We start from the raw sequence: 12,384 nt of genomic DNA, 5'->3' as shown, positions 1-12,384 counted from the left end.
ACAACACAGACTTCTATGCAAATAAAAATTAAAATGTGACACCGTCATACTTTATTGATCTTTTTGAAAATTGAAAATTTATTGATCTGCTTGCAATCAACCATATTCAACTACTATGCTACGTGTTTGGCCATCTATTAAATGTCACAGTTCCTTAAAATTAAACTTTCCGAATTTTGTAACATTTTTACAATCCATCACCCCTAGTTTTATTTGTAGCTTATCGCAGCAATTTTGTTATCGAAGCTTTTACGTCATTTGGTGATACTGAGATCAAGAGATGGATTTCAAATCTTTTACTTCATTTTTTTAAACATGCTATTATCTAAAGCTTGTCATTTATTCCTGCAGGCGTTATCAATAACAGATGACAGCCGTCCGTAGCTGATTAATACATACTACTTCCCTTCACATCTCCAAAGATACGTTACAATTCCTTGATCACAAGGGATCTGATTAATATCTTGAAAATACCACACTGTACAGTAGTAGATAGAAGGTGTTTTTCTATAAAATTATCATCTCCACTGCAGAGAAATCTCCACATGTGAAATCAAAACATAATCATTCAGAACCATATGCGGCTTTTGTGCGTCTTATAGATACAAAATTTTGATTAAGAAGCTAAAATTCGTTCATACAAGAGACTAAAAGCACAACAGCCACAACAGAAACTAACTGGCGGCTAAGTTAATATCAAAACAAAGCTATGATATAATTTATAAAAATATCGCAAAAATATTTGAAATTAAAAACTTGTTTGAAACGTTGCATAGTCACACGTAAAATTTTTCGGTATCATCGCAGCACGACTCAGAATCGTTTTCGTTTTCAAGGTAAACCTTAAAATCATTTATATGCAAATAAGTCCAATAAATTTTTTATATCTATTTCCGTAAATTTAAGATCACTGGAAAACTGGATTATTTGGCTCCAAAATTTTGATTCCATTTAATACGTTTTACGATACGTCGTCGTTGTTTAACAACGAATTTTCGAGAAAACAGTTATACCGTTTCTTCGCTATGGCAGACAAAGAAATGAAAGTCGTTTCAAAATACTAAAAATCTAGATAGAAGCACTCAATTCACTGGAAAATAGACGGATCTTTTGTGAAAAAGCTTAAAAGCTTATTTTATCAAGTTTAAAATCAATCACTCTATTTACCAACTTAATTTTCAAAGAAAATAGATTTTCGTTGGACATCAACATTGAGAGAATTTACCGGTAAATTACCGGTAACGGTGTATATCACGGTGAGCTTGAAAATGTCCATACCTGATATGTCGGACACATGAATTTTTTTTATTGATTTAGTAGAGGGCAGCCCCGTGATTAAGAATCACATAATATTAAAATCAAGTGTACGGCAAAATTTTGAGTTATACAAATTTTTCTTTGTTTGGGACCTAGGTCAATTTTCTTTCTCTCTAAATTTGTATTGCTGAGTTAGCCTAGAGTCTCACCTTTCCAACGATACCAAACATGCTGTGTTTCAACAAGGACAAATGACTTTTTTACGAAAGCTAGTCCTTATTTTATATTTTAGGTAGCTCCTAAGTCCCTGGTGTGAAATTCACACTGTGAATGCAAAAAAAAATCCTTGCTAATATGTTCTGCCCATTCTGTTTAGGCTTATTTACTGAAAAAAACATATCCGGAGATTTCGATTCCTGGAATGGCAGCTGATCAAACAAGTGGCAAATGTACATAACGGGAAGTCAGCTTTACGTTTTCGGTTACCGAGAAATTGAATTTGGATCCGTGAAGAAGACATTTTTTGCAACCATGACGAAAAGCAAAACTTTATGCAACTCCCATGCGTCGAAAACCGTACTTTTCATGTTTCAAGCACTACTATCGACGCTCTCCATTGAAATCCATTGCATAACTCGGGATAAAAATGAAAAGTCTACGTTTTCGTATATTTATTGACCTTGGCTACACCTCGGATCAACAAAATGCACACTCTACTTTTTATCTTTTTCTATGTACATATGTCATCTAAAATACTATTAGGCCCACGATGTTTCTTCACCTAGTGCCTAAAAGAAAAATCTGTATTCTTTTGTAAGCGGTCACGAAGCAAAAAAAGTAGATCTAAGGTGGCGAAGCATCCACATCGGTACCAAATATTGGTTATGAACGAGAAACGAACGGTACAGACAATGACTAAATTTTAAATCAATAATTTTTAAGCTGTCACTATCAAAAAAACTCGGTTCTTATTCCTTGTTTTCAAGCGACTGGTGTGAGTTATTATGTTAATTGGTGTACGAAACCTACGCTTTTATTTTATGGACCATCGCAATTTTCAGTGTTCATAGAATAAGATTAAGGAAGATAAAAATTATATGATGCGCCGATATTTTCTGTACTCCGCACTAAAATGACAGATTTAGAAAACAAAGCTGATTCCGATTGATAAAGTCGTCACTAGATCATGTCCGGAGCGATAGCGGAGGACTTGACGCCGTCTACCTTCCGAAAAAAGAACGAAGAAATTTTTTTGAGACGCGGCAACTATGTATAGCCGAACATTTCAGTTTATGCCCTTTAGACTTTATCACCACAAAACCTATTCTATCATATTCTCGCTTCAAATACGAGTAAAAGGAGCTAGTTCTCTACTATGTAGGTTTAAAATTGCCGGAGATACATCATTTTAAAGTTGGTCATTTTTCGTAGAATGACGTTTTGAAAAAATGTCAAAAATTGGTAATGGGTGGGTCAATTAGGGTTTTAGAGCTATTTCTTGAATGGTTGCAGTAGAGTTACTTTCTTCGTCAAACTTTCGATTTTCGTCAAATTTTCGATTTTCGTCAAATTTTCGATTTTCGTCAAATTTTCGATTTTCGTCAAATTTTCCAATTTATTCAAATTTTCAATTTTCGTCAAATTGTCGAATTTAGTCAAATTTTCGAATTTCGTCAAATTTTCGAATCTCGTCAAATTTTCGAATTTCGTCAAATTTTCAATTTTCGTCAAATTTCCGAATTTCGTCAAATTTTCAATTTTCGTTAAATTTTCGAATTTCGTCAAATTTTCAATTTTCGTCAAATTTTCAATTTTCGTCAAATTTTCAATTTTCATCAAATTTTCAATCGCAGACTTTTTTGGTAAAATTTTTGTTGTTTCCAGTCAATTTTTTTTTGGTAAAAATTATTTGGCAGATGATGAGTAAAACTAAGCCAGCTTGTTTGAACTAATTGGGTGTAAAATTTAATTTTTGCGTAACGAAGCTGAAAGCGTCATCTCTAGCGATATCATTCATTTTAGAAATGGTACTTCATAGACTGCGTCACACTTTTCTCGAAGAGATTTTTGTTGGGATTGAAAATTCTTCAGGAAATCCTGCTTAAACAAAATCCTGTTGGAAATGTTAATTGAACATGCCGTTGGAAGGAAGTTCATATTCGCATTTTTTTTCTCTGATGAAGAGATGATTCAATAAAAAACGATTAATATTGTTTTTTTTTAATATACAATTTATTTACATAAAACACTGAATTATCAATGTAAAATAATTCATTTCTTTTCTCAACAAAACAATGAATGAAAATTTAATTTAATTACATTACAATTTGGTTGTGTGTTTCATAGACGAAATAATAGAAATTATAAATACTGATTGAGGTTGGTCGATCGTATTTTTAAGAAAAAATTAAATCAAAAAATATAAAAAGTAAAAATAAATTCAAATTTACAAGAGAATGCTTGAAACAGATTTAAACAGCCACATTTTTTCACAAAAATATATAAAAAGCAAAAAATAATTTAATTCTGAGATGTTAATTATCAGATGAGAGATTTCTTATTGTCGTCGAATCGGTGCCTCTGTTGTTGGTGGCAGACTGGCTAAATATTCGAGAGCTCGTTGGATCGCTGGTGGGATTGGTGGTGGTGTTGGCAAATGTTCTCCTTGTGGTTGGAATCCATTTTCGTCAGCGATATATTGTAGACTAATCACTTGACCATCTGGGGCAGTGTAACTAAATTGTCCTTGGGCAACCTTTAATTGAAAAAAAAATAATGTAACATTAAAGTCGTGGCAATTTTAACATTTTATGTATTTAACGTCCTGCAGTCTTTTTTCCCCACATCGTTTTCATTACTTTTAACAAGCAAGGTAGCAATCTCTTTCCATTTTCATGTACATGGGGTATACCGAATGATACAAACAAGACGAATGAATCAATAAAAACTTATTTAAGGTCCCCTTTAATATTGTTATAATGCGGAATTGAGTTAGGGCTGCATTCTCATGGAATCATCGAATGTATAATTCAAATTTGTAATGCTAACCAAAATAGTAAATTGTGAACGATTGCAAATATGTCGTCAGAGTGGCCTCCCTTGCTGTAAGGTATCCATTAAATGAATGACCAATATAAAAAACAGGGCGTGAAGCATTCAAAAACTTGACCCTGAGTTACGTAGAATTTTTTTTAAAACAAAAAAAAAAACACATCTTTTAGCATTGAATTTAGCTTGATGTTGCGCAACCGACTCATCATATTAATTTGATGAAGTATCACACATTCGAATAATTTATGCAGAGATGGCTGTTACGATACTGAAACGATGGCAAAATGTGTATTATGACCGAACGAAATGTGTCATTTTATTCGCCGAATAGCGTAACGTTAGGTTTCTTCTTGCAATAAAAGTCCAACCTTTTTCGTGTTGCAACGCTACGGATTTGAACTCCGGTGAACCAGCATTTGCGTAGGCGAGTTTTACTACTTGAATCTTTATTATAACCAGAAAATGCTTGCATTTCCAAATATTTAATTAAATATTCGTCATTCCATTAAATAGAATTTATTTCTACTGTAATGGTGCTACGTTTGTTAACCAAAACCACAAGCACATTGAATAAATCTAAGAAGAAACAAAACTGTGATAGAAATTGCACTGTTAGACAATCTGTAGACAATCTAATCATAATCAGAAAATTTTATTTTTCATAAAAAGTATTCTCTTTATGAGAGATCTTTTATACAGACGTTCGTTCAGTGCAGTTAAATAAATTTATGGAGACACATTCAGTTTGATTGTGAGTTTGAATATTCATATTATATATGCAGAACAGATAGATAGGTAAAATATCAAGAACACAGAATTTTTAATAGTACCAATTTCAACTGAACTAAATGCGATGAAAGTTAGCCTTTTAGAAATGGCCGGTAATCTGCTATCAGCTATCTGTGACGACAAAAGTAAACCAAGTGTGTTGAAATAGTTATTTATACTTTACAACCAAGTAATAACTTCTTTTTTAGGCAATGATGTGAAGAGGCCGTAGGCCGAGTGTGACAACACAGAGTGTGCCTATCATCGAGTTGCATACAACTTTTTTTCGCAATAAAGGCAACGGAAAGTCCTACTTTTAGTCACTTTGTTGCGAAAAGTGTATTTTGTATGGCAAAACGAACTAAATAAAACCGACAATATTTGTTGAAAGGCCCCACTATTAAAAAATATAAGTAGGCGCCACTGACAGATGATCAAACCAACACACGTAGACCGACGGTCATCTGCCATTGACGGCGATGAGAATAATAAACGATGGGATAAAACAATTGAGGTAAGTGATTTTCATGTAATAATACCAAAGTTCAAAAGATGAACTAGATTCGTTAAGAATAAACCGAAAAACATTTTTATCTGTATTTACAAATAAAATTACGTTCAAATTACGGTCCTTTCAAACGTAGCCTCAGATTAGTTTCGTTGTGTTTTATTTAACACAAACTTTTATCTAGCACGAATTAGCTGCCATTTGAGTATACCAAGTTTAAAATCCTGTGTAAAAAAAGAACGAACAATGGGCTGTGGTTCAAAATCTCTCGTTCAAATGACAATATTTTTAACGTGGATGGCAGATGTTAACGTGAATGGTATTTCAAACGGCCTTGAAGATGATCTATTTATATACTGAAGTGTTTGTTTTGCTGATTTTGAAACGATCGCCTCTTCAACGTTGTGCATACCGGTAAACGAAAAAAGACTTTTTGTGGACTTTAGTTACCAGAATAAGCAATACGACGGTAACTAATGTATTAAGGTTACCGGTACTGAGAGAAGAACATACACCGGTAAAATATTGTGATTGTTTCAGCAAATTAATAGTCAATTATGAAGTTTTCATATTTTTGGTTCCTGGTATTACCGGTTTAATCGAATAATCTTGATTTGATCAAATGTAATTTTGAATTCGTTATGAGGTAGACTAGTAAAAAAAACTTAAAGGTGTCTATAGGATACATCCATATATAATAGAAAAAATTAACACATTAGATTTACATAAAAAACATTTTAGTCCATCGCCTAAATTTGATAAGACATGCTTTACTAACACGTGTATCACGATTCACGAATGTTGAGCGCGCCATCAAAATGAAATTGGAAAATATTTTTATGAAATTGAATTTTCCATCAAAGAATGTGTCATCGTCATACCACTGTTTGCACATTTTTTTTTTCTTCGAAATTCTATGTCATTACTGAAATGCTCTTCGTTATAAAATAGACACAAAATATACACACAAAAACAACCTTCTCACACAATCGAACGAATCGAAAATGAAAATAAGAAAAGTCAAAGGTAAATATAATTATTTCAAATTGAATGAGATGTTTGCATAACCAACTAAAAGTCTTCTATATACAACAAGCATATTGTTGTATATAGAAGATTTTTTTATTCAATTCGTGTTTGTAATGAACTATAATAGAAAGAAATATATATTCGGATGGTAAGAAAATAAATGTGAAACAGATAAATTCAATTCGGTTAATTTATATATATCCCCCGATAATAATACCGTCAATTTTGTGTGTGGATTGTGTTTCATTTGATGAATAAAGCAAATTGATTTGATTATGAAATTGAAGTTCATTGAATTCGATACAATATAAATGCAATTGTCCTCTCGGAACAATGAAAATTTTATCAAATATATTTTTATCAATCGAATTCATTCGCTTTAGTGTTTCGTAAAAAAATTGTTTGTCAGATAAAGTTTCAATTTAATTTTAATTGGAATAATTGAAGCTTGAAACCACCAATTCTGAATTGGCAATTCACTGAACATGTCTAAATATGTTACATGTCCGAGTACATTGGATTATTATTATACGAAAATTAAATATCTCGTTTTTTTGGGGTACCAATGATCGTTGAGAGATCAGTTTTGGAAACTGTTACCTTACCGACAATATTTTTCTATCAACACTTAAATCACCGCCGAGTTGGCTGCATGAGGTTTTTTGCCTATTTTTTTTTCTAACGATGATTGATTGCAGGTATAAACAAAATTATCTCAAAAATCATTGAATGACAACATAATTCTCGACACATTCACTGCTCTTGATTGATTTATAAATGGCATAAATGCGCTAACATTAAACCATAGAAAAAAATGTGTATACCATAGATCATAGCTAATTACATAAAACCTTTAACCAGATCCACCAACAGCAATGAATAAACTACTAAAACATTGCACCGCAAAAATCATTGACCTATGAAAAATGAATAAGTTCTTTGTTGCTATAATTAATTACTTAGACTTTGGGTCAATTCAAATCTTTTCACAGTTTTTTTTCTTCTTTTCTTTGCTGCTTGTTTGTTTCATTCGATGGTGTTTTAATAAATTACTATAAAAAATCGGTTAGCAAACGTTAATATCATACCGAGTAAGTTATGTGAATAAATAAATAAATAATTCGAGAACAAAGCAGAGAGGTGTCTAATTGAAACTGAAATTTGTCTGCGTTTTGTTCGGCATTTTTTTTTATTGGAAATTAATTACCAACGAATTTTGAATAATTTTCGGATAAACATCATTATTAATGAGTGGCATTGAATGCGTGAGTTTAGTCACGTCGGTGAACATTTTTCTGATAGATTTTGTTGAGTAGAATGCGCATGCATGATTTATTTGGTGATGATTTATTACGATTATAACTTACTTGTGCTTCTTGGTCGGGTACTCCAGCATTCTTCAAAAATCCCTGCTCTTCAGCTGCAATTCCATTCCCAGTTTCATAAGCCCATTTGTACGAACCGTCAAAATTGATTTCTTGTTCTTGTTTTAAAATTGGAATCGGTTCTGTGGTTGGTTGTACTTGTGGAGCGGCGAAGGAGCATCCAGCAAAGGCTACTAAAAGTACCTGTACGAAAGAGGAAAACCATTCAGATTAACTAGACCATTTTTTTCGCTGTTGAAAAACCGGATAATTTATTTTCGGTCAAGTTCGACATTGCCACATCGAAATATCGTGTAACACACCTGGATTTTTCTTTCGTTTAATAGATTTTAAATGTCTCTATTTTATTACTTACAAAAAGAATAAATAAATAGAAATCATGTGACCTACATTTTAGAGTTTTGTTAACAATAATGAAGTAATAGATTTGCTATATCTCAAAATACTTAAATTCTGGTTGCTAATGTGGAGACATGCCCAGCGTTGGGAAATGTTTATGATTATCCATTATTCATAATACATCAAACGAAAGAAAGTTCTGTCATTTATAAAAACCTCCCCATTCCCATTTTACTTTAGTTTTGGATATAAATTGGAAAGTAGAGATTCTCCCTTCATTATTTTGGGAATTGTTTATCGAACTCATAATTTGGATTCTCCCGTAGCACATATTTAAATAATTTCTTTGTCTGTGCGCCAATAGAATAATATATTTATGTGCGCCCTATCTAGATTATGATTCGAACGAAATTCGAATGTTAAAGTGAGTAAGGATATTCTTAAAAGTATTGCACCCAAGCTCACGCAAACTACAATGGAAACTCGATAATTCATTCGTATATCTTTCACGTAAAATGCAGAAGGTTCTAAATGCAGACGGTTATTACGGTAATATATGCAAAATATCAAATAAATTTTATCCAAAAACTTAGTTTGAAATGAAAAGTAATTTGAATATAAATTTGATCATAAATACCATGCATATTGCATTGCATAAATGTATATTTGAAAATGTTTGTGAAAGACGGGTATGCAATTTATTAATAATACTTGCTGCTGAGACTAGCATAAATTACATTTTATACACATGATTCGAATATCGTAAACAAAATACCTTCTATCAAATCATTCAAATCAAGTTATTGACAATTTAATTTGCAGGACTACATTTTGCGTTTACGTTTATTTATGAGTTAAAATTTGAGTTAAAATTGAGATCTTCATAGTTGTTTTGTGACCTATGACATGTATAGCATTAATTCGCATTTACTTAAGACTTGAATAGTGTGGCGACGAAACATTGGATTTCATGTAGATATTTATCTCAATATTACGTTAGACTAATGTCCGAAATAGAATTGGTTTTTATCCATACAACTAGATTGCAGTGTTGCTTGGCATGGAACAGGGTAATGGATATTAGTAATGTCTAACATTACGTATTATGTTGAAATATGGTCGATGAAATATAGCGCGGTATGAAGTGTGATCAACTGATTCAAACAACCTTGACCAGGATAGGTCTCTTGTGATTTTAATTGAAAATTATTTCATAAATGATGTAAGTTCAAACAGATTAAGACATTAAGGGATACATTTCCCAGTCTTCCTTAACATCATAACTATTTCCCACTAAAGTCATTCTGAACAGACGCCAGACCGTCTAACAAATTTAAATGTATGTCACCGATTTCTTATTTACATAATGTCTAACATCCAATTTAAAAAACATATATATATTCAGCACTTATATCGGCATTTCATCCGAAACACCAAAGTATGTGAGTGATATCCCTTTTAGTCCAATTATATGTGTAATCCAATTTAATATGAGGATTTGGTAACATCCCAAACATAACAGTCATCATTCGAAAGCACACTTTATATGCATGTTATACCGTAGTACGGTATTACCGTACACACAATTTTGAATCACTTACGATGTATTTCATGTTTCCAAATTAAAATACACTTCAACTCGAAAATAATCAACAAAAATTATTTAAATTAACACTTTTCACAGCGATCTCTACAGACTGTATCTTCTCAAAGAAATTCTATTGATATTTATATACAATTTTTCAGTTGGAGGGTCAGATAATGTTCCCACTCTCTAATCTGAACCACCCAACATCAGCAATCAACATCATCATCGACATCACCCATTCATTCTATGCGTTATGGTATGAAACATATTTTTTTTCTTTTAATTTAACAATAGTTGTGTATGGAAAAAATATTATACTAAATACTTTGCGCATGCATAAGTGTGTATAGTAACCAAATGAGCGGCATTCAAAATCATAATGTGAGATGAAATTATAAAATAACAACCAAAGTAGTTAAGGATCAAAAGAGAATGCTTAACTGTTGTAATCATTTACACTTATTTACTGGACTGCAATTACTGCTGACTTTTCAACGAATAGGTGATAAGCGTGGTGAGTCTAATATTAAGACCACGTGTCACACCATTAGCATATATTTAGCTGATTCCGCCGGTTCGTACATAGAGAAATGATGTTTTGAAAACTATAGATCTAATGTAATAGATTTAAATAATTGTATTACATTTCTAGTACATTTCGTCATAAAATTACTATTGTGTGCTTTAGAGACGGCCTAGCCGAATTTTAATTAGTTCTAAATAGTTAATTTAAATAACCCGAAATATAGCAAAGAAACACTAACGATTTTTCATTCAATTATTGCCGATTCAAACCAAGAAAAACAACATAAAACAATACAATATAAAATGACTATTGTCAGCGCTCTATTTTTCTTAGAGCCTACATATCATGGATATTTCTTACAGTAAAAGTGTTTCATCAGAAAATAGAGTGCAACTGAAAATAAAATAATGACTTGCACTGAGCGAGATTTCCCACGTGTGCCTGTATCATACATGCCCCCTTTTGCGTGGTATGGTTGTATAGCTGACTTGAATACAATTCACGTGAGACGTATTCCAGGTGGAAAAATATGATTTGGCTTGACTTAGTGAACTTCTATTTTTTACCATGAAGCAATCATGGCTCGTTTCTGTGCAAACGTTTTAAAGCGTAGGTCAAAGAGTCTTCTACATTTTTATACATTTGTGACTAAATCTATTATTTCTATGTTTCAATACGTCTTTATACTGTTTGATATAACATCTGTTACTTTTTTAGTTGAATGATATCGTTGTTATATAGGAGAATAATGGCACAGAGCTAATTTTATATTTTTAGACCCGTACGAAGTACTGGGGTCTTATAGGTTTAAGCATACGTTTGTAACACGTCGAATTGGATTCCCTGAGTAAGGGGAAACCTATTGTGGTTGTCTAGAGATGCCAAATCCGCGAAAAAAAAATGTCCGTCTGTCCGTCTGTCCGTCTGTCTGTCTGCACGATAACTTGAGTAAAACGCATCCGATTTTGAAAATTCTTTTTTTTCCCGTTTGGTAATGTCAAAAGACAGGCTAAGTTCGAAGATGAGTGATTTTGGATCGACCTCTCCCGAGCTGTGGCCCAATAAGTGCTTTACGGTTTTTCGAAGATATCTCCGGACATTTAAACGTTAAACTTGTAAGTGATGGAAAGTTTATGGAAATCAGATGACCGACTCGTGAGTTAGACCCCTTGGTGTGGAACAGGCACAGGGCGGCAAGCAGTTTTTGCTTGTAGGTCGGCCACATTTGAACATATTTCGTCTGTTTTAGCTTTATTAGATAGGTATTGACCGTACCAATCAGGGAAAAAAAATTTATGAAATTATGTTCTCCGGAGCGTGAGCTAGGTCTCTTGGAGTAAGCTCTTATCTGGCTACTCGGAAGTACAGTGAACGTGGTGTATTTTGACAGTATCTCGAGTAAATTTTGACCGAATTTCATGAATTTTTTTTTGTTTGAAAGGTATTAACGAATGTAAAGCGTCGGTACTATTTCCGGTCTCCTAACAAAATGGCTGCCGGCGGCCATATTGGATTTTAGTAAAATAGAAATATCTTGGGAAAAATGATACTTAGAGAGTTTCTGTTAACATGGAAATAATTTGTTATGTGTGTGGGGTTTCAGGGATTCCATATACGGACATCTATATATACCTATATACAGCTATATTGAGCTATATACAGGCATATAGAGCTATATAATAGCATATATTTATCTGTGAAATGTTTATTTATAGTGAAATATAGTTAAATATAGCGGTATTTAGCTGTTTAAATAGGAATTTATGAAATTTGTCTTCGTACGGGGCTGTCTATATTGCCTCCGGCAATTTAGTTGTATATGATAACAAGGCAAAGAGTGGATAATGTAAGTGATTTTGAAGGGAGAATAGTTTTTCAGCAATGAAGAAAATGAAGTAAGAGAAATGAAGAGTTTCACATTAAAGGCTTTTGA

General features: G+C 32.5%; 1 protein-coding gene across 1 annotated transcript; it reads right to left on the bottom strand.

Annotated features, from left to right (window-relative positions):
• Window positions 1-3,467: 3,467 nt before the first annotated feature.
• Window positions 3,468-10,071, bottom strand: LOC119081500 (endocuticle structural glycoprotein ABD-4-like). Its single transcript, XM_037190506.1, has 3 exons — window positions 9,939-10,071; window positions 7,981-8,181; window positions 3,468-4,012 (listed from the first exon to the last, which is right to left on the bottom strand). Exons 1-3 carry the CDS (start codon window positions 9,948-9,950, stop codon window positions 3,815-3,817), a joined length of 411 nt encoding a protein of 136 aa, XP_037046401.1. The 5' UTR covers window positions 9,951-10,071; the 3' UTR covers window positions 3,468-3,814.
• Window positions 10,072-12,384: the final 2,313 nt, after the last annotated feature.

Source organism: Bradysia coprophila, unplaced genomic scaffold, assembly GCF_014529535.1.
Source record: "Bradysia coprophila strain Holo2 unplaced genomic scaffold, BU_Bcop_v1 contig_358, whole genome shotgun sequence".
Lineage (NCBI taxonomy): Eukaryota > Metazoa > Arthropoda > Insecta > Diptera > Sciaridae > Bradysia > Bradysia coprophila.
Note: the sequence above shows the minus strand (reverse complement) of the source record. Positions and strands in the feature narration are given on the sequence as shown.

Bases quoted from the DNA above. Each gene is read 5' to 3' on its own strand.
- LOC119081500 (XM_037190506.1), bottom strand. The intron at 4,013-7,980 runs GTAAGTTATAAT...TTTCAATTAAAG, and splicing joins TACCCGACCAAGAAGCACAA to GTTGCCCAAGGACAATTTAG.